The 23,264-nt window shown below is 46.0% G+C and overlaps 4 protein-coding genes across 4 annotated transcripts; 3 read left to right on the forward strand and 1 right to left on the reverse strand.

Annotated features, from left to right (window-relative positions):
• Nucleotides 1-10,151: 10,151 nt before the first annotated feature.
• Nucleotides 10,152-14,280, forward strand: M430DRAFT_34350 (hypothetical protein). The gene is made up of 2 exons (XM_024866533.1): nt 10,152-10,859; nt 10,910-14,280. Exons 1-2 carry the CDS (start codon nt 10,451-10,453, stop codon nt 14,053-14,055), a joined length of 3,555 nt encoding a protein of 1,184 aa, XP_024722659.1. The 5' UTR covers nt 10,152-10,450; the 3' UTR covers nt 14,056-14,280.
• A 1,724-nt stretch (nt 14,281-16,004) lies between these two features.
• M430DRAFT_98512 (hypothetical protein) lies at nt 16,005-17,361 on the forward strand (the record flags this gene model as incomplete). Its single annotated transcript, XM_024870125.1, has 3 exons — nt 16,005-16,387; nt 16,433-17,153; nt 17,266-17,361. Coding segments are annotated over 3 exons (1,200 nt in total), but the record flags the coding sequence as incomplete, so codon positions are not given.
• A 1,381-nt stretch (nt 17,362-18,742) lies between these two features.
• Nucleotides 18,743-19,715, reverse strand: M430DRAFT_74854 (hypothetical protein; the record flags this gene model as incomplete). The annotated part of the gene is made up of 2 exons (XM_024869548.1): nt 18,743-19,137; nt 19,187-19,715. Coding segments are annotated over 2 exons (924 nt in total), but the record flags the coding sequence as incomplete, so codon positions are not given.
• A 2,036-nt stretch (nt 19,716-21,751) lies between these two features.
• Nucleotides 21,752-21,969, forward strand: M430DRAFT_34351 (hypothetical protein). The gene has a single exon (XM_024866534.1). The coding sequence runs from the start codon at nt 21,766-21,768 to the stop codon at nt 21,940-21,942; it is 177 nt and encodes a 58-aa protein (XP_024722662.1). The 5' UTR covers nt 21,752-21,765; the 3' UTR covers nt 21,943-21,969.
• The last annotated feature ends 1,295 nt before the right edge of the window (nt 21,970-23,264 follow it).

The raw sequence follows: 23,264 nt of genomic DNA on the forward strand, positions 1-23,264 counted from the left end.
TTTCTCTTAGCGCTATAGCTATTAAATTTGTTAGTAGAGTTTTTATACTAATCTTTATACTAATTAACTTACTGCCTAGTTTAAATCTTTGTCTTCTAGCCTAAGGGTTTAGACCGTTCGGCTAGTTAGGCTAGTTAGGTTAGTTAGGCTGTCTAAGGAGCCTTTTGCTAGATTAAGGGCGGCGTACTACAGCTCTTTTTAGTAGTATAGTTAGAGTAGCTTTTAGCTTTAGGCTTTACGCTGTTTTATAATCGCAATCAACAAATAGTAGATAAGAAGACTAACAAAGTTAGTATAGTAAGAGGTGTAGGGGGTAAGAGGGTAGGGGGGGGCCTGTATACCGAATTAAGGTTAGCTTAATAAAAGAAAGGTAGGTAAGTAGTAGAGAGTTGTCTATTTATATATTATAAAAATAAAGGCTCGGCAAATTTTTAGTAAAATTAATTTACTTTATGACTAACTACCCTACTTATAGCGCTATAACAATAGTACTATATAATATAATAAGAATAAGGACAGTAAGACGCGTTAAACGCGTCTATCTATTGTTTATTTTAATTATTATACTAATATTTCTACTAATCACGTAAAAGAGTATTATAAAACATTATATAGAAAATTTTAAAGTATTATTTAAACTTATTACTAATTCACTTTTAAACCTCCTTCCCTCCTTTCTTTTTTTACCTTTATTTTACACCTATACTATTTAATAGTCTAAATATAGAACAAAGAGTCTAAAGAACTAAGAGTCTATTAAATTAGCCTAAATATTAAACAAAGAGTCTAAAAGTAAAGTTATAGCCTAAATATTAAACAAAGAGTTTAAAAGTAAATTAATTTTACTAAACATTTTTTACTTCTACTACCCTACCTCTTCTACTACTACCCTACCTCTATAACAACAACAACAACAACAATAACAACAGGTATAGTTTACGTGTTAATCTATACTAATCATTATACTAATCATTATACTAATCATTAACACAGTTAATTAATAATAATAACGACCTAATCTACGGCTTACCTTTTAAAGAATTCTTTTGATTAATCTATAGCTCCCTCCTTTTAAAGAATTCTTCTAATTAATCTATAGCTCCCTCCTTTTAAAGAATTCTTTTAATTAATCCGTAGCTTACCTTTTAAAGAATTCTTTTAATTAATCCGTAGCTTTTCTCTTTTCTAAGAATTCTTTTGATTAATCTATAGCTTTCTTCCTTTTAAAGAATTCCTTTAATTAATCTATAGCTTTCCTCTTTTTAAAGAATTCCTTTAACATAGATACAAGAAGGCATATAGTAGGTATAAGTTTACGTATCGATCTATACTAATCATTATACTAATTAATAACACAGTCAAATTTTAACAACTACAATAGTAACAATAGATAATAGTAACAGTAGAAACTTAAAGCGTAAGGCCGTAAAAGAGCTCTTAACAAACCTAAACACAATTAAGGCACGAAAGCGCTAGGACATAGACGACAAAGTCGTTAAAAAGATTAATAAAGTAAAAGCTACTAACTAAGGGGCCGTAATATACGCTAGAAAGAAAGTAAAAGAGACATCTAAATTTATTAGTACATCTAATGTATAAAAACAATAGATACTTAACGATGTAAGAGACCGAGTTCTACTATAAAGGTATATTTAACTTCTATATACTAAGGTATTTTATACTAATCTTTATACTAATCGATATTAGATCACGAACAGGAAAGGACTAGAAGACCTTAGCTCGAGAGCTAGGCTATAGTAAGATCGGCAGACAATTTACTATTAAAGATAATAAAAATCTTACCTAAGAAGATATTGACTTTAAAGAAGAAAATACTATATAATATAAAGAGATATAGCGAGAGGATAAAAAATTAAATAACGAAAGCGTTAACGAAATTAGCGACAATATTAATAAAAAGGGAGTTAAGGTATAGTAGAGCTACGTCTAGGTATACTAGTTCTATATTAGATTAGTATAAAGATTAGTATAACGCTAACTACGCCTAAGGTAATATAGCCTAAGAGTTCTGCCTCTAGTAGCGGAAATAGCGCTAGAGTAAGAGAAGCTTTTATCGTAAGGTAATAAAGCTTAAGAGAGGAGGAATAGAACGGCTAAAGAGAGATAGGCCGTATTATCTAATAGTAGATAGGTACGTGTCCTAGTAATTGTTATACTAATCTTTATACTAATCTACTATAAATAATAAGGACTTACGAGACTTCTTACTACCTAAGCGATTTTTTACATTAAGGGAGAAAGCTATATAGAGGAACATAGCTACGTAGTATAAAGAGGATAATAGATAAGTAGATTTACTAGGGCCTACGGATTAGTAGCTAAAAGATCTAGAGATTAACGATACAAGGTTTACGTTTTCTAACTAGCGCTCTAGGCATTACTAGGCGTACAGACTAATCTACGCTAATAAAGAGCCCTCTAATAGGACGTACGATCACGTCTTCCTGTCTAGTACAGACCTTTTTGTAATAGAGGATTCGATTAAGACTAAGGAGATACTAAAGGCGTTTTTTTACGTTTAATTTTCTATAGAAAAGAAATACAGAATAATCGTTCTTTTCTTTACGTACGACTTGTATTTAGTTATAATACTCTTATCTATAACAGTATAGCCTATAATTTATGTAGTAGAAATTAAGATGTCTAAAATCAAGGATTATTAGAGGCGTACTACATGTAGTAAAGATTACGATTCCTAAAATAAATAAACAAAGGGACAGCTAAGTTACTAATAGTATATAGTAGTAGAATCAAAGCCTTTAAAGGATCTTTAAGAATTCGTTGTTACTATAAGGACGTACTTAGTATAACTTAATGTATTATATTATATATTTATACTAATCTTTATACTAATCCCCTTAATTCCTCCTTTTTTAAACACAACTTACTCTTTTAAACATTCGTATTATTAAAAACTACCCCTTACGATTACAACATTATACAATGTCTTTATTATCTACTACTATGTTTATTCCTGATTCCTCCCTAGCTACGAACCTATTTAGTAATAACACTATTACTAACAGACCTTTACTAAATACTATTAGCTAAAGAAATTAATGTTTCTAGTAGACTAAAGACTAACATCACTAATTCCTTACCTAGTAGCTACAGACAGATTAGGTAGCTACAACAGTAGGTTTAAATAATGCTAACGTAGTAAAACAGCTAGGTTAAGACACAACTAAAAGATTAGTATACTAGTAACAATTCTACTAGGCTACAAATCGGCATACTAGTAAACTAGTAGTTGTATACTAGAAGTATTCTATAATACTTGCCTATCTTAATTTAAGAGTACCTACAACTAGTACTACTACCCTTATAAAACACCTAACGTCTAAACAATGTGTTAACGTATCTACAAGTTAAAGTTAAGGCTTACAAAGACAACTCTCCCTTTATAAGGCTGTTTTATTATCTGTAACTATAAGTATAACTAGTTAGTATAAAGATTAGTATAAACTAACTAGTATATATAGTCTACTACCCTTATAACTAAGGCTTTTTAGGACTAGGTCCTTAAAACGATCGTTTCTTTATAACTCCCTTTCCGGGCTATAGAAAACACTAATCTCTAACAGCTATTAAAGCTATTAAATCCTCGTTTTTAATTACTATTAGTAACAACTATACAGACCCGCCTAACATAGCGCGTTGCCTAAGTCAAAGAGAACATGCTTACAAACCTAGTACTAGGCAGTAAGGTAGCCTTGTCTCTTAATTGTTAGTCGAGTCTTACACGCCTTTTGTTTATAAGCGTTATAGTATATTACATTAATAAAGACTAGGTACTTTAAGAGGAGTTAATTAGGTTTAAAAACCTGTGTAATGTTTATTTAGGACAGGCCCTAGCGACAGTTATTAATAATTTACTAACAAATCTTAACCTAACTAGTTAAGTAATATCGATTACAACTAACAATACTAGTAATAACTATACGATAGTAGATAAAATCAATTTGTATCTTAAAGACGTACTAAAGAACAGTCGTTTTCTTAATAGGCAAATCTAACATATTCCTTGTCTATCGTATGTTCTTTAGCTTACTATAAAAGCGCTCTTAGGCATAATTTGACTACAACTAACGAATAAAACATTTATTCGGGATTAGAGGAATAAGTAAGAGATAGACAAGCTTAAAAGGATACGACAAGCAGGTAACTAGGGCATACTATATATACTAGCAAAGGTATAGATTAGTTATAATTTTTATACTAATCTTTATACTAATTAGATATAGATTTAGAAGCTCGTAGTACTAGTTAACTTAAGTAGGTAAAGACAGGAACATTTCGAACAGATTTAAAACGGGCTAGCTTATAATAATCTAACACGTCCTCTTTAATTAATTATAGACGTAGCTACTTAATAGGACTCTACTGTTTTAATGTTAATTCGGGTAATAAGACTTTAGAACGCTATTAACAAATTTTGTAAAGATTATATAGTAGTACACCTGTTTTAGATCTTAAGCGTTAAGTAGGATTAAATTAGATATTTAATTAATCTTCTTTACCTATTTAATTTTTTTACGACTACTATTAGTAAGACAAAGAGCATTACCTTACTATATGCTCTATAGATCTATAACGAGTTGTTTAAACGCCTAACTAAATCCTACTGTTAACTAAAGGCAAAAGTTAATTAAAAACTATAGGTTTGTATTCTTATCTAAGGTATTAACGCTACTAAGGCTAAACTCGACTAATACTATAATAAGATATATACAGATCTTAGTAGTATTTATACGATAGGTACAATCTTAAACCTAAGGTTAAAATTAGAGACTTTTAATCCTAACTATTGTTAGCTTAATTTTAAAGTAAAGGATTAGCGATTAGAGTTTAAGGAGTAGTTTTATAAACTATACTAAAAGAACTATTGTAATCGCGTAGGAAATTCTAATCGTCTTTAAACACTTTAAGAAGTAAACATAGATACTATAGTATTAGTATTAGATTAAGATCGATCGTTAAGTATAGATATAGTAGATAACAAGGTAGATACATAGCTTAGGATAAGTAAGTTATTTTATACTAATCTTTATACTAATCGCTAACTTAAAACTAGAACCTAACAACTATACACCTCTCTTAGTTTAGTAGTAGCTTAAGACTCGTCTCCCTAGCCTTATAGCGATAGCTAGAGACTTGCTCTATATTCCTCTTATAGGCGTTAGTGTTAAGCGCCTCTTTAATTTTTTACGTAATGTATGTAGCTATTGTCGTAGCTAACTTAAACCTCTGGCTATCTGTGCCCTTATATTAGTTTTTTTCTCTTAACTTTAGGAAGAGTAAGGTAACAAGCTTAGAAGGATACTTTCTGACACTATTAATGTTAATAGTATAACTAAAGAAGAGATAGAAGCTAAGCTAAAGGAGCGGGAAACATCTGTTAACTTACGTCTAAAGGAAGTCGACACGTAGGTAGTAGATTACTATATTAGTAATAAGGAAGGAGAACTAAACCGGCTAGGCTATTAAGCGCAAACACTATAGACATAGAGACGCCTTAATACTATTACACATAAGAGGCTCTTATAGGCTCGTTCTATAGCTTAAGATAATACCTAGGTACTCTCTATGTCTATACGTAAAATACGTAGTATATAAATAGTAGAGCGTAAGAAGAGGAATACCGCGTAGGATCTGTTAATCTACGATCTACTAGAAGACCTTAAGGATAAGGACATTCTTAAGCCGGTAGTTAATAGAGATCGTAATAGCGTAGAGTCGGTTTTACTAACTCTACCTCTAGGATCTAAGCTAGAGACTCCTAAGGGTATTAATACACTAAGGAAACAGGTATAGGAATTATAAGATAGAAGATCTATTTTAGATCGCGTAACAAAGCAGGTAAGGACTTAAGGATAGTAGAGCCTAAGTACTAAAATAAATATATATAAAACTATTTTGATTTATTTATTTTATAATCGTTTAAACTTAGGATAACTATACTAATCTTTATACTAATCTTTATACTAATCTTTATACTAATCTTTATACTAATCTTTATACTAATCTTTATACTAATCTTTATACTAATCTTTATACTAATCTTTATACTAATTAATGATTATGACCTTAGGTATCACGTAAGTGTAAAGGTGCCTTAGTGCCTTAAGATACACTATACCTATAGGTTAGGTCTACCCTATAGGTTAGGTCGTGGATTTATTTAGGGACCTATGGGTTAGGTCCTATTCACTATAACCTACCCTATGGGGTAGGTACCTAACCTATTTGGTAGGGACCCATGGGTTTCTGCGCAGCCTATCCACTGGATCCACCTCTCTTTGTGTGAAGAAGTGAGATCGCATCCTCCCAACCCTTAACATCTAATGCAGAGAGTCAAAAGTGGACATCACAGAAATGGAAGGCACAGTACGCTACGAGGCTTCAGGCAGTGGCTCGACTCGAAGTAATCACCCAGACATCTCTCCCACCGAACCTCACACCTTACAAGTTACCTATCGCAGAATCTTGGGGCGAGTAGAGTGAGGACAAAACCAGTGGATTCGAGAACCCATTCCATTAGTTCATCAAAGCGCTGGGCAACCACGTCAAACCATACACAGAAGATCCTACAGATATTGACCTCGAAGAGGCTGATACTGCCTCGCTGAAGGTTCAGGCAGAATGTCACTTACAATACTTGTTTGAGATTCCATCCGTCGAAGATTTTGACGCTGCGAAGGCGCAGGTGACGAAAATCCCTCTCTTAGGGGATTTGTCGAAGACAAGTTAAAGGAATTGAATTTCCTTTTTTACTTACACCGATTAGTTTCAAAACGATTAGCATTATTCACAACGGTTGGTATTATTCACAACGATTAGCATTATTCACAACGATTAGCATTATTCGCAACAGTTAGCATCCACCAAGATATCATTGTCTTGTACGTTACAACGTCAATGCTACGTATTAACGAATCCTTCGAAATTATCGACCCATACGGTGTTCTTATGGGAAATCCTCCCGGGGGAGAGCAAAGAGATCGTCATCATCGATGTCATCATCATCATCGAAGCCACCCAGAACACGGGCGTCGGACCGCGCGGGAATTGACCGGTCATCCGCAGAATCATCAAAGGTCTCTACTATAGAAGAACTAGCACGGGACGGCTTATTAGTACGGACACGCTTACTAGTAGACTGGCGAAGCGGAGGGGAATAGTCGCGTCCCCGCTTCTGCGGGGTTGCGGCGGGCGCGGCGCGGGGCATCTTGAGAGAAGGTGCGATTGTGGGGAGTTAGGTTTGCTTGTGGTTTCTGGATCCAGAAAGGAGCTTGAGAGAGTCACACGCACGAAACCAGCACCTAGGGCAGCCATAAAAGCAATTCACAATACGGAAAGAGGAGGAGGTGTGTAAGATTAGAATTTTTTATCCTAGGAGTCAAAAGGATGGCGTTCGGACAAACAAAGGGCAACCCCCGGGCAGGGACTAGAGTAACTACAGGCGGTCGTTATCTTCTAACTTCTAATCTAAGAACAAAGTAGAGCACTAGGAGCAGTCTAGCGCGCACGAGGCGAGCTATATCTATAGCGATATCTACAGGCTTATGTAGAGGAGATAAGGATACAACAAAAGGACCGGCGATGTAACGGCGCCTTAGCGGGAGGGTTTTATTTTCTTTCCCTCTCGTAGAACCATATGTACACTAAAACTTAGATTAAACTCTCATAGTACCTAGGTAGTAAAGGTATTCAATAGAGAAAGATGTTACTACTACTATGGGAAATACTGCTAGGAAGATCGGAACGACTGCATTTAGGCTATCCTAGGCGATCCTGGAGTTGTTGTGGAATGGGGAAATCCACAACGGTGGAGGGGGGGGGAAGGCAGGCGTCAGCATTAAGGGCCAGAGAATGCTAGACAAGAGCTTGGGAAATATTCCACATGGTTATTTTCATTTGGCCCTTAGATCATCAGATCGCAGTCTTGGGTTCTGCACATGCCTTCCCACACCTACCTCGAATCAATTCTCTGTCGCGAATCCCACCAAGAAATCATTATCTCGTAAGATTTTAGTTCGGAGAGCGCGTGTCCTTCCAGACATACACGAAGTGCCTCCGTCAATATAGTTCGTTGCTGATATTCCGAAGCTGCGGCGTTCGGAACTGCTTTCTTCTCCTCGGAATGGAATTGGGGCAGTGGAGGCAGGCGCTCTCAAATCATACATATCTTACATGTATACCTACCTACCTACCTACTTGTCCAAGATACCTTTTGCCCACCTACCTAAGGTAATATATGTCGAGATGGGAGTTTCGTGAGGGCAGAAGATCAAGGCGGGGGGAGTGTACGACGGCCAGAAAAACGTCTTCGCAGCGAGGAAGAAGAGCAGCCGGACCTACCTACCTGCACAGTTTTCATCACGCGCGCCTGCATGAGTGTGCATTGCCGTCTACGATAACTCGGGTCCAGCAGAGATTATCGAGTCGCGTTCGTGTGTCGTCGTTGCGCGGCAGGCATGCTGCAAGCCGGAGCATGATGCTGCGGAGAGGTTGGACGGGGTAAGATGTACTCGTCGTACAGTATTCTTATTGTCAGTGATTTGATTGAAGGCATGGTGTAGAGCAAGTTGTCGAGGAGGGGTGTTTAGACGCTGTGGTACGATGGGGTATGGTGGTGAGCTTGAAGGTTGAATATATTGATTGTATAGAGTATGAAATAGCCAGGGAGATACAGCACTGTACATTGCAGGCGGCACGGCTCGGGGTAGTTGGAATAAGCTATTCGTAGCGCGGATAGATATTGCCAGCTAGTACCTGACCATACCTTTCTTGCAAATTGGCCCGTCTTGGAGCTACGGACGTATGACTTGGAACTTGGGACTTGGAACTTGGCAGCCTCGGACGACTCGGACATTACTCGTGATCCTTACGGGAAGAATGTTCGGGTGTTTTGTCACGATTGACCGTCAGACGCTACGAATTAGCAAAGGGAGGTGAAGAAGTCGAGGGACCAGGGGAAGCGCAGGGTCCAAGACCTTACCGCCTCTTGAAGAGCCACAACGAAATGGATATATGCGATGCATAGGTACTGTAGGGAGTGCACAGGCATTACATATCATGTACCTATGCAGATGCATAAATACAATAGATCCCCAATGTATTATGCACACGTCCAGTCCCATCCATCCTCATTCTGCAGCAGAGAGAGGCGAGAGGAGATTTGCAATGATTTGCGATGATTTGCCGCATGGATGATGATGCGCGCCGACAAGCGAGACAATCTCGCTTCGACCCCTGGGCGCTCGAGCTTCCTGGCAGAGCTGAGCGGCCGTCGGGGTCTCGGGCGCCGGGGCTGAACGCCGCCTTCCCTGTACGGGCGTAGGGGCTCCGTGCTCGCGTCTCCTGCCAATGACGCCGCCAATAACAATATAACAACAATATATCCACCGCCAGAGAGCACGCCGCGTGGGGAGCGGAGGGACCAGAGGGGCCAGAGGGGATATCGCAATCTCTGGAATCTCGATCTCTGCGCCTATGACAGATCCAGCCTAGTGTCAGGGTCCAGGGGTCCCCGGCCTCCGCCCTGCTGCAGAAGAAGATGACCAGAAGCGTCCCTCTATTGTCCTATATTCTATCTTCTCTTCCTCTCCGGGATAAACCTCCATCTTCTATCTCTCGATCCGGTATAAACCTCCATCTCCTACCCCTCGATCCAGTCGATGCATAGACATCCCCCTGTCGTCATCCAGTCCCAAGTTACCAAACGACGAGGGCCGTCCCTTGTCTCGCCGCTCTGGCCAGCCTCCAGACGTTGTCCACTTCAGTCTTCCATTCTCCAATGATTCCCATCGCATCTCCATCTCCTCCCACCCCCGTCCCCATCGTCCCAATCATCGTCGGCTCCGGGACGCTCTCCTGGGCCCATCATGGATCGACGCCCTCGCTGCTCATCCCGACCCTGGCCCGCCCTGACGCCCAGGGTTATGGCTGGGACCGTACCACTGCTGTACAGGGCACACACTACGCGGTAGTAGAAAAGTATTTCCTCATAGTACTTCCCTATACGGCACCGCCTCCTCCCGCTTGGGCCCGTTCCTCTCTGTCCCTCTCACCGTGTCGTTCTCTCAAATCTCTTCATTTTTCTCCCGTGTCTTTTCAGACTCTTTCTGCTCCTTCTCCTCTTCCTTCTTCTTCTACATCTCCTCCGTCTCCTCCGTCTCTTTCACCTCTTCCATCTCCTCCCCTCTGCTTCATATCCGTCCCTCTACCATCCCCTCAAAGAAAGAGTACATTGCCAGCAGGCCCGGCGCAAATAATGCTGCTCACAATCACTCTTTCATAGTCTGCAAAGAGAGCCTCCTCAGTGCTTTCTCTTTCTCCTCGAACGCTATCTCCCTCCCTCTCTCTACTCGTCCTCACTCCACCCAGAGGACCTCCACGTGCTGAGAGCGGATCCTCGAAAGTCAAAATGGTACATGCGATGCGATCCAAGCTTCTCGTTCTCCTCACCCTCTGCTTCTGTATCAGTCTTGCACTTGCACAGCCATGGCCTATTCATGTGCAGAGGCGCGATGGGTCTTCATCTGCATCATCGACCCTGACCACCGAGGTCGCGCAGTCTTCTTCGAGTAGCCCCACCAAGTCTGAAGGCAGTGATAGTGCGAGTAGTGCGAGCAGTGCCGCGGCGTCAACTACTTCTCATTCTGGCGCTGCGTCGACGACTGTTCCTACGTCAGGTTCAGCTGCTCCTACCACGCTGGCTTCAACATCAAGCTCCCATTCCACGACATACACTATGCCTGTGATATCTGCAGTGACATCAAACATGAATGGACCGGTCCCAACCCCTTCAGTCAACAACGATTCTACATTCAACTGTATGAAAAACCCCGCCGTATCTGGCGTTTTTTTGTTGACATTGATACAGCGACGCTTACCCCTGGAAAGTTACCCCTTACACCCGAAATCACCCCTGGATTCGCTGTTGCAGGTGTGATCTTGATACTCAGCGGGGCCGTCTACACAATTATCGGCATCAAGAACAGATATCTCCATATATATCTCTCTGCGGCGTACTTGGCAGGTTTAGCGGTTACGGTACTCATCGTCTACGTTATGAATCCCCCGATCCGCAACGCTATACAGGGGGCATATGTCGTTGCGGTAGTGATGACGGGGCTTATCCTTGGCGGGGCAGCAATCGCCTTTCCAGAGCTGACAGAAGGCCTGGGATGCCTGCTCGGTGGCTTCTGCCTCAGCATGTGGTTGCTGGTCTTGAAATCGGGCGGCCTTCTGACCTCTACGGGTGGCAGAGCAGGGTTCATTGCGGCCTTCACCATCGCTGCCTTCTGTACCTCTTTCAGTCACATCACCAGGCCGTATGCATTGATTTGTTTCATATCCTTCGGTGGGGCTACCGCGGTAGTCCTGGGAATTGACTGTTTTAGTCGCGCGGGTTTGAAAGAGTTCTGGGCTTATGTCTGGAATCTGAACACTAATCTCTTCCCCCTGGGAGCTACTACCTATCCTGTAACGAGAGGAATTCGCGTGGAGATAGCTGCGATAATCATAATCTTCGTAGCAGGTGTGGCATCGCAGATGAAGCTTTGGAAGGTCATCAAGGAACGCCGCCAGCAACGCGCAGCTGAACGGTTAGAAGATGAGAGGGCACTGGAGCAGGAGGAAGAGAATATTGGACGTCGTGTCGAAGACGATAGTGCGCGGGAGAGAAGTCAGTGGGAAGCTGTCTATGGAGACAAGGACGAGTTCAAAACCATGCCATCGAACAGGGATTCGGGCGTGGGTGATATGGACAGTCAGAAGAAGGGCCCGATGAGCACAGTCACCTCGCCGCGAAACTCCGACGAAGGCAATATCGAAATGGTCGAGGTCCCGGTAACATCCCCTACCACACCAGGCGTGGCTAGTGACACCGGACTCGTTATGACGAGCAAAGACCATGATGGCGCTGTTACCGTTCGAGTTGCGCGCGACATCATCCAACCTGAATCTGGAGTAGATGAAAACGGAGTCCCAATCGTGGCCCCCGATCATGCAAGTCATGTGCCAGCCCAAGACCCTATCCAAGAGGAGAAGGTCTGGGTTGTTGGCGCTGACGGTGAGGCACGGCTGGAGAGACGACCATCGCAGCGAAGTTCCAAACAAGCATCGGGAGCACCAGAAGTTGTTCCTCTTCCATTCAAAGTCCCTGAAGGCGAGACAGAAGACGATCGGTCCTCGGTAGCTACCTTTGCAGATGATGTGCCAGCCGAGGAGACGAGGCACTCTAAGCGCTTTTCTGCAGGTTCGGCCCTCCTGCGACGGATATCCCAGAGATCACAGAGAAGCTCAAAGAGATTCTCTCGTGGGGAAGGCGAGAGTACTGAGGATCTTGTGGTCCCTAGAGCTTTTGAGGATGATCGAGCGAGCTCGATTGCGGCAACTATGGATGAACTTAGTGATGACGAGGATATGTTGAGCACAAGATCTTCCATGGAAAATACTGACGATGACGCTACTATTCGGCCTTCAGGGCAGGTTGGGTCTGTTGTAGGTGACGAAGCACCCAGCCCTGAGTCGGCATCTAAAGCAACTGAAGAGGCGCTTGCTGGGAGTTCCAAAGAAGCCACCGAGGGACCAATCTCTGCTACCGCAGAAGGGTCAGAAAATCCAGAGACAGTTCAGATCGAGGAGTCGACAATCGTGGAACGGCAGGCCGATGTACCGAAAGTCGAGAATCGAGAAGACGAGCAGAGAGTTGTGGAACAGCAAGTCGAGGAGCCGGTCGTCCAGCAATCCTTGACATCGAGTACAGATCCAAAGCCGATTCCCCAGACAAACAGCACCCCTGAAGTTGACTCGGGTGAGCATGAGGATGAGAAACCAGCAGATGGCACTCCTTCTGCTGTATCTGCTGCAGTACTAAAACCTGCGAATCTCACTAAGGAGCACCTACCCAACCAGTTATCGAAAGTGGTCACGTCGTATCGAACAAATGAATGGGCCAAGCATCTCGGTAACGCGGAGGTACCAGAATTGGAGGAGTTGCAATTGGAAGATCCTGTGGATGATCAGACTACAGTTGCGGATCCTGCTGTGCCTGTAGATGTGGAGGAGCTTCAACAGACTCCCGAGAATGCTCTCCCTCCCCCAGCAAGCTCGATCTCGCAAATGTCGAATCGCCCTTCGCATCTAATGAGATCGAACTCAGCGCCATCAGGTTTACCGCCTCCGAGACCAGAGACCTCTACTGGTTTATTAGAGCATGGTACAGTTCCCCGCACCGTGTCACAGCAATCCCTTCGCTCGCAAACCTCGCAACAAAACGTCAAAGCCCGCGGGTTGCGCAGCCCTTCGAGTCCCAATATTCCTCAACCGATCGTTGAATCACCCGTCGAGGAAGATTCTGGGGAGTCCCTACCTGTGGGATCAAGAAGATCCCCCTCGCCATATGTTTCTTTCAGCCCTGGTAATACTCTAATGGGAAAACGCAGCACTATGCTTCGTAACAGAATTTCCTATGCTTCCAAACTGTCCGCCACCTCACCAACGCCCGAACCTCCACAACAACAGCTCGATAATCCCATTCCTTCCCAACAAAAAGGTGACGGAGAGCCAGTATATAATACCAACTACCTCAACCACAGTAGCCCCGCCGTCTTAGACGACGACGACATGCTACTCTCCGAACGCCGCAACATGATCCGCCAAGCTTCTCTCCAACAGTTAACTAGCGCAAGCATGCAGCAGCCGCCCACACCCTTTGATTCCCACCAACCACGCCGCCAGTCCTCCGTCCCTGGTCCCATACAACGCGAATATCAACTTGCGTCTTGGCGCGAGAGCGTGCAGCAGGATCTCCAAAGCACAGCCAAACCGACGAGGGCGATTGAGCGGCGGAGAAGTACACTATGGCTGGAGAAGCGAGCGGAGGAGGAGAAGAAGGCACTTGAGCAAAAGAAAAAGGAGGGGAGGGATAGTGCATTTGATCAGAGAATGAGGAGGGGGGATCTGTTGGAATTACATCGGGAGGCGCTGCGGAAGATGCAGGCGGCAGCTAATAAAAAGCTGTGAGTCCTTACGAGTGGCTATAGACACAGTAAGGCAAGGTAATTTTCTAGTATTCCTTAGTATCTAATGAAAACAGCGGACAAAATGGGCAGGATCGAATGGTTCACGAGTGTGACGAGGAGGATTGTGCATATGGCAGGACTTGGTTATATATCAAATGGTGCGAGGCCTTGCTTGGCTATGTAAATAGAGGATCTGATACCTAGGTAGGTAGGTAGGAAACCGATCAATTCAAATCTTTATAATTATAAATAGGCAAAGCACAAGAATCATCGTTTTCGAAAAGCACCGAGTTTGGGGTCAGTAATTGCTTGCCTAATACTTAGAACAACTTGACCTCCAGTCACGGAAGGCAGGATTCATTACCAATACAACAAGTATCCCTGAATGAAATCAACGAAGATAGGTAATATAGTAGAGCATTGCATTACATTGCGTTGCATTCAGCAACATACCTACCTTTACCTTACCTACCTACTATACATCCCGCAAACGCAGAAGTGCCGTTATTTCACGTGTTCTGCTGTTCTGCGCGAGCTACATGTGATGTGATGTGAGGCAGACATCCCCCACCCAGCTTTCCTCCTCCCGCATAGCAGCTGAAGCTTCAGGGATATGTTTTGTTTTGTTTTGTTCTCCTCGTCTTCAATCTTACTTTTTCTTTTTTTTTTTTTTTTTCTTTCTTTGAAAGAAAGGGATGATGTGGCTTGAGCTGATATGATACCTAAGATAGCTGGCATTACTACCTATGCTATTGCATACCACATTTCACCAATGAAAGTACCTACCTATATCAAAAAAACGGTACATGAGTCGTGAAAACAGATGTATGCATGCATGCAGGGAATAGGGGACTCGTGCATACATACATGCATATATAAGGTATTGCACCCCTGGTAAGTAAGTTGCAACGGAGCTGCTGAAGAGAGGAGAGAGCTTTATGCGCATGAATAAATAAATGTCGGGGCTGAGAGGCCAATTGGGTATCGCTGCGTGGCGGTCCGGGGAGGGGAAGGGGGACGATATATAGGGGGAAATAGATGATTCATAAGGTAAGGTATAATGGATATAGCGGTGGAATTGGTAGGGAATGGGCTAAGAAAGAAAGGCATGAGCGCGGTGATTTGAGTTTGAGTTTGGTTTGAGTCTGGGCGTTTATGTTAGTTAGGGATGTGTGGATCATGGAGCTCTGGACTCCCCCCTTGTGTGTGGCTGCTTGGTACATTTCTCTATCCGCATGCAGAAGATATATATCTACCATCGTATATCTCTTATATCTCTTTGCCCGTTGTTCATTCAACCTTGGACGAGCACTGCGATGGCGATAAGAAGTTGCCGCTCAGCATGAACCAACCTGTGTTGAGCCTTACAATCCAGGCATCCGCCAGGGTCCTCTCGCTAAAAGCTCCCTGCAGCGGAATCTCTCCTTTCCCCCTGCAGAGACAATCCTATTCCAACTGCTATCAATCTCTTCATCTCTTCTCTATCGCTCACCAGCTACAACGACGACTACGACGACGACGACGACGACAGCCATCCTCACAAGTCCAGTCTCGCCGAGTCTCCGGAGCCCAACCTACCACCGCCCTTGAGGCAACGCTCCAACGGCGTCCCAAAGTGGCCCGCCAACCGCTCGAGCCCACTCGCCCACCATAGCAGCCAACTCCCGACAACACGCACCTCCTCCCAATTCCCAAGCTGCGTCTGCCACCACCGCAACCCGCCAATCCTCCACCCTCCCCGATCCCCAATTGCACGTAACCAGCCCAACAACCCGCTGGAGCATTCGAAACCCTTTCATCATCGGGCACACCCACGCCGAGCTCCTTCCCCCTCCCCCCTTCCGCACCGTTGGCAGCAGCAGCAGCAACAGCAGCAGTAGCAGGGCAGGCCCACCCCGACCACGGCGGAGGAGCGCCGCGCGCCTCTGGAACCCGACCAATTCGACCCCGCGAGCCTATCCGCAGAACCGTCCGAGAGCTGCTGCAGCAGCCCCGCGCGCGCCTGCTGAGGAGGAGGAGTCCGTGATCGCGATCCCGCTCGAGCACCCCGCGCTCGGGTCGCCGCGAGAGGAGGGCACTGCGCCGGGCGAATACCCGCTGCTGACACTGCCGGAGCAGAGGCAGAAGAGGCACTCGGCGTCGACGAGGGCGAGCTTGCAGGTCGAGAGAAGTGGGAGTCCGACGGGCACGAATAGGATCTCGTTGCCGAGGAGTGTCAGTATTGATATTGCGAGGAGCAAGAGTGGTGAATCGTCGCCGTTATCACCTTTATCGCCTGGTTTTAAACTTGATAAGGGGAAGGGGAAGGCTGTTGAGGAGGAGGATCAGATTGCGTCTGAGAGATCAGATACCTTGGGGAGACTGGATACCTTGGAGAGACCAGGCACCTATCAACAGAATACCTATCAGGAGCAAGAGACTATCACTGGGTTAGAAGGACAGAATATATCCCAGCTCCCAACCAAACCAGTACCGGGAATATCTTTTGACAGGAAAACAACCATGTCCAACGATCTCGAACCTGGGCCACCGCCCCAGAACACCTACAATCCCGGCGGGACATCCCACCTCCCCCCGAACGCCTCGCTCACCTCCCTACCCGAAGGCCTCGGGCCCGCACTCTCCTCCAACAACACCTCTATCATCGGTTCTGACGGTCCCGCCGCCAATCCCGCCGAAGAATGGGGACCCGCGCACCCCTGCTTTCCACACCCAAACCCTCACGTGCCCGTGACCTCTCCGCTCTACCACACCACACGCATCATCCGCATCCGCCGCGACTGGATGCTCGAGGGCGACCTGGCCCCCACCTTCTCCAACCTCTACCCCGAGATCCTCGATCCGGCCGGCGTCTCCGAACAGGATTTCCGCGCGCTCATCGACCGCATCAACCGCGAGTTGATCCCGGCCTTCAACCCCCGCAGCTGGCGCAACGTCCTCGATGGTGTCCTGTCCCTGCTCACCGGCTGGGCCTGGGAGGACATGGGCTGTTCGGCCGTGAAGACCCGCCTCGCGAGGCTGGAACGGTATCTGGATGATTGGAACCGCGAGATGGAGAGCAGGTGTAAGGAGGGTGGTCCTGGAAGCGCGCCGAGAGTCGTGCCATTGCGGCGGACGGGGTATATGAATGTGAGTTATCCCCCCCCTTCTCTCCTCATCCCACCTCGCGAGCAAAGAAAACTGATTTTTTTCTTTTTCTCTGCGAAAATAGCTAGATATCCAAGTCCCAGACCCGGAAATCTCGTACCCAGCCCCAGTCTCAGAGATCGGGGATGTGGTGGTAGAGGGAGAAGCTAGCGCCGGCTAGAAATAGTCGTCGCACTCCTATTTCCCTTCCCCTTTACCCCCCCTTATCCCATCCCCCAAATCCATCATTTCCTACCTTATATCCCCTTTCCTTTATCCCCAACATCTCTATCTATCTATATATACCCCCCACCGCTTGAAGCCTCTTTTTTGTTTTGTTTTCCCCTTTTTTTCCTATAACATTTCTTCCTTACTTGCTTCAGGCACGGCGTTTCACGGCTTTGTTTCTTCTCTCTCCATCTCTGTATACCTACCTACCTACCTGTTTATACCATTCTATTCCCTATTGATTGGGGTAAATTCGAATCGAATCGAATTATTGGTTAGCGTGAGCGGCGGGGCGTGAGCGTGAGCTTTGTATTTGTATTTGTGTTTTGTATTGTATCACTGGATGATTGGTGTTGTTGTTAGTGTTGTTGTTGTTGTTGTGTGTTTCGGGGAAAGAAAGGAAGGAAGGAAGAAGGCGTGTATGATACCTAGTTAGGTTTTATTAGGAGAATAGTAAGAGGAGAGAAGAGCGAATGAGTGAGAGTGGAGAAGCAGGAGGAGGCCGGGCGAGGGGGTGTTGATTCGATAAATTGATTAATTAATTAATTAGTATTGTTACCCGCTACTATTACGATTTGGAGTTTTTGTGAGTAAATTAAGTTGTTGATGTGATGTTTCATTCATTCGTCTTTCCTTCCTACCTATCCTTTTCTGGAAGCAGAGAAGAAAAAAAGAAAAGAAGGAAAGAAAGAGAAGGGAAAAAGCAGCTCCCTCCTTTCCACCGACCGACAGAACAGATACGATCGATCGATCGAAGTAAACCCCCCTCTCGAGTATAAAGCCAATTTCAAAATACTTCAAAAGAAAAGGACAGTCAGGAAGGGGGCTCTCGCTATGCAAACATCCCATCCCTCACACCCCATCACCAGCAGTAGTAGTATCCAGAACCTCCTCCTTCCTAACCAATTCCCTCTCAATCCTAACACCCTTACTATCTTCCACCGCCCGTCCTTCATCATGGCTCCAGATACAAGTCTGAAGACCTGGGTTGCTAGGTGGGGAAGGGAACAGGGGCGTAGGGAGCGCGATATGGGTACGGAATAGGGAGCGGGAGAAGGGGAGGTGGGAGCAGGGGGGAGGGGCCGGGGCATGGTCGAATACTTTCATGGACTGGGTGCTGTTCCTGGATGGGGGTTAGCTTGGCGGAGCATGGAGATTGGGGGAGGCTGCAGAAACACTTACGAGATGGTGGAGATGCTGGAGGTTTGGCTCGACTTTCGGGAGCCGTCGAGATAGTGTAGGGTTTTGCTTACGAGGTCGAAATGGTGAGTCCAGCTTGCTTTCGCTGTGCCACTGCTGCTACTACCTCTCCTCTCGATCTCTCTCGGCTGCAAGAGACGAGGGAAGAGAGTTGCAAAGCCGAGTTTGATGGACCAGCTTTTGTAGATGTCGATGGCTTCGTTGTTCATACCGTAGAAGATGAAGCAGAGGAAACCCATGGCGACACCGACCCAGCCGTTGTACTGGGTGCGCGGGAAGGTGGCGGTGGTGTAGAAGACGATGGGGTCCCAGGATTCCGGGGCGTGCAGGCGCGACCAGGAATAGGGCGTGAAGGGGATGGGGAGGTTGAGGTAGAAGAAGTAGAGGGTGACGGGGAGGTAGATGAGGAGGAAGGAGCTGGCCATGAAGAAAAGCTTGAGGAATCTTTGGGCGCTGAGGCCGGAGCCGGTGCTTGAGAGGGTCTTGGAAAGCATACCGCGGTGCTTGTACAGACGGTAGATCACGAGAACTATCAAAGTTAATGAAAGGAGGGAGCGGGTAGGCCTCAGTGGACTTACTCGCATAATAGCAGTTGAGAAGAGCAAATAAAGGAGGCCAGATGGCGCGGATGACAACAGTGGGCCAGCTGCTATCAACAGAGTCTACGCAACCGTAAACGGTGACAATGGCGAATCGGTTTGCTTGGACGATGTAGTACAGAGCCATCTGGAGAATTGGGATCGCGAAGCAGAAGGTCAACTCCACCCAGAGTCTCCTGCGTCTCTGCGCTCTAGATTCAACGAGTCGAGGATTGTCGGTATCCATGGCCATGGCCAGATCCTTGGTGAGGTAAGCCATCGAAGTTGCGAGTAAGGTGGACATAGGGGTCCTGATCTGAACCTCTATATCACAGACGCCGACGCCAGTGAACCATGCTGCGATGTTGTCGTTTGGCCAGAGAATGGCATTGATAAACGTAAGGAAGTTGACGACAGCAACCACAATGACCATGGTGCATGCCGCAACCTTCTTGACTCGGAGGAGGAGGACGAACGGAACATAGACTATGGCGATGCTCAGCGCCGCAAAGATTGGGAGGAGAATTGCATTTGGGCCCGTATGGTACGAGACTGGTGATGCTAGGTTTTCCATCTCGGAAGAGGTAGGATAGCTTTCGAAATGATGCCAGGACCTCGCCCGGGCTGCAGACTTGATATGTAGACAGCGAGATACGAATCGGCACAATGTCTTTCAAAGAAGATGAGCCGCCCCTGAGAAGAAAGTCGAAGAAGAGAGTAAGGAGACAAAGAGGAGAGAGGAGAGAGGAGATCTGTAACAGTCAAGTATTTGCTGAATGAAAGACTTTAAAGGAGAAGGATTCAATCAAGACGAGGTCTAGGAAGCAGAGACAAGATCGGCAAGCCATGATGAACCTCTCTGATCCATCCTCAATAGGGGGACGGCTCAAGGAGGACGGCTCAATAGCAAGCACGGCAATATGAAGCAGTTCAGGACGGGTGTCAATAGCCACCACCTCTGAAATAGTACCAATAAGAGAAGAGCCACCCCATGGTCGCCGCTGGACGATACCCGTGAGGCCCGAGATCAAATGCCACTGAGGAGGAAGAAGAAATATGAGCATCTCCACAATATCGGCAATATCGACAATATCGACATGACAGCTGTAGAAACGCTCAACGGTAAAGTCCCCGGCGCGGCTGTGGCTTTCAACGTAACCGCATCCTATTGAGGCCCGAATCGGGGATAGCGCCATATCTTCACTCGAGGAGCGCGGCCAGAGACAAGAAACACGAGACAAGTCGCTTTCGAGGATTCAGAAACCCTTGAGAAGAGAGAAAAGGAGATATGAGATTCTGAGACCATGCAGTCGGCCGTTACGAGGATGCTTTGCAGACCTCTTGTCGTGGTGTCGCGGCCGGAGCAGGCTTGAATGGATGCTGATGCCAGAGACATGAGAACGGCTATCCCATCCACCACCTAGTCTAGCATGTCTCCTGGAAAGGGGTCGAGGCCGAGTTTGGAGGATATGAGACAGACAATTGGGATAGACCGCCTATTGATATTGATATTCCATTTGAATTTTATGATCTTGTCTCGAGGCACTCGCAATGACAGGAGACGAAGATATACCCAGGATTTTCGGCGTTTCATTTCGCCGGCCGCGATCACGTGAGAAGTCTCCTTTTCGTCAAGGAGCGAAAGGGGCTAGGCGACCCTGACTTGAATACCTATGCAAAGCTCTCAACTTTTGCGAATAGCATATCAAACGAGCACTCTACCTACACCTCCCCGGCCAAGCACTCTTTCATGGCAGATCTTCGTAATAGGGGGAGATGGAGAGGTCTTTCTTTGTACTGGGTGACGGGTACGCTGGAGAGGAATGCGGAGGTGAAGTGGCCTACGCCCTCGTGGTTGATGATCAGGGGTTAGATCGAAGGCGCCGAGGTGGAGGAGGCCAGAGAGGGTGAGCGTGGGTGGAGCTCGAGGAGCTTCACCTACATTCATACAATCCCGCGGGCCCTGCGGATGCGGATGCTCAGGCGCGAGTCTATAGCCGACCGAGACGACCGCCAACCATACAAGTTCAGTGATTGCGAAATGCCTGGTCTCTGTCACCGGACGGCTCACTGGGAAAGAAAGAAGAGGCGCTTGCCCAGCCGCCGCGGCCCCCCTTCCGGCAGAAAGCTGCTCGAACAGCAATAAACAGGTGATAATCGACTTTTACGTGTTCGCTCCAAGTCGACGGAAGCGAAGTTGTCCGCGAAAATGTATGTGGACTCACATACAAAAAGAGTGAAAAGCGCAGGTGGAATAGCGGCTGTTCCCCTGGGGGCATCTAAATGGCGAGATGCCGCGATGCAGCTCGATCCTCGACCAGCCAGACCCGACGACCTATACGCCATCGAGGATATCGTTCGACGCGCCTACTCCCTATATGTGAGCCGTATCGGGCGAGCTCCAGGACCGACGTTAAGACACTATGGCGCCTTGATCGATGATGGCCGCGTCCATGTCGTCGAACGGGATGGCGCTATACTGGGCATCCTCGAGCTCATTCCCGAGAAGGAAGCGATGCTGCTAGACAGCGTGGCCGGCCGTTACTCCATCCGCCCAGGGATCCGGGCTGGGTCGCAGAATGCTCGAATACGCCGAGCAATCCGCCAGGGAGGCAGGCTATCGCTTCATCAAGCTCTACACCAACGAGGCCATGGCGGAGAACATTAGCCTTTATCCCCGGATCGGCTACTCGGAGACACACCAGGCTGAAGAGAAGGGATTGAAGCGAGTTTATATGGTGAAGAGCTTGGCCTGAACACCTGCCCACTGTTCCCACCCTGCCGGTATGCCTGTCTTGAGTGGCACAAGGGCAATAAGTTACTCGAATAGCTTGATTTGGCTATAAATTAGCCGGTTTTACACCCTACTGTCATCGATATATTCGGTAGTGTTTGCTTCGATACAGATTGTTCGTTTCCATTTGGTCAGAACTACCAGTTTGAGTCATATTTCCAGGGAATGACGACAGTTGAACTCCTGCCGATGAAATGAAACGAAGAAAGGGCAGAAAAGCTCGGAAAATATCAAGAGAAACATAATCTCCAAGAGCAGATCCTCAATGCGGCCGTTGGAGAGAGAGGCAAGGCAGGAGGGATAAGTAATATCCAACTTGTTCTAAGCGATTCAAATTCCCTCGATCGATTTCTTACTGTCCTGTCTAGGAGGCTCACACTGCCGAGAACAAGACCCTAATAAAGAAATCGGAGAGACCTATCTGTCAGAAAGGGGGGAAGGGTTGCCACTTTTACCCTCACACCTTACAACGATATCAACACCTTCGAGCCTTTTCCATCATTGGCTATCCGAACTCTTCTCCTCAACGTTTCCGGGTCATATCCAGAGCACTCTCTGTGGAAGGCGTCGAGAATACCAATCATATCTCTAACCACTGTTAAATCAGCAATACACCTGTGGGTGACGAGCGAGATCAGCATTCTTCGCCCTGCGAGTACGCCGACGGAAAGCAAGAAGGTATGGAATGGCTAGTCAGACGCGGCATGGCGTTGAGGGGAAGCATATGAAGCTTATAGGAAGTGTACCGGGTAAGAGGTTCCATGTTGTATTTGCCATCTCTTCAAATATACACCGTAATATACCCCACTACAGCAGTAGGTTCTCGTTTCCATGGGGAAATGAAGTTCTCAAGCGGGGGATGTTACCTTATATCTTCAATATATTGTATATGGTGGAATCAATCGTGGATTACTTATGCTCTTCATATAATTTGAAAAAAACAGTGACTATATCGAAGTAAGTCTCCCAGAAAGCCTAGAAAGTTCTCAGACACCAGGATCATGCAGGCGCATTTGTTGCAGCAATGTGCCTCGAGCTCGGACTCCTCACCTTTACCAAGAGTTATCAACGACGTACTTTAGGTGTTCAAACTTTTCTTCTTCTCGGTTGCTATGTAGCTGATCATAGGCACAGCCTCAACGATTACTAGTATACCTTACTGCCAATCATGTCTTGTGGCTAAAGGGAGGGCACTGCCTGGCCCTTCAAGCCCTAGAAGTAGATCCTCACGGGCTGCTCCTGATTCTGATCTGCTGGCTTTCTACTCCGTGTTATCGAGGGTTA

Source organism: Amorphotheca resinae, assembly GCF_003019875.1.
Source record: "Amorphotheca resinae ATCC 22711 unplaced genomic scaffold M430scaffold_4, whole genome shotgun sequence".
NCBI classification, from domain to species: domain Eukaryota; kingdom Fungi; phylum Ascomycota; class Leotiomycetes; order Helotiales; family Amorphothecaceae; genus Amorphotheca; species Amorphotheca resinae.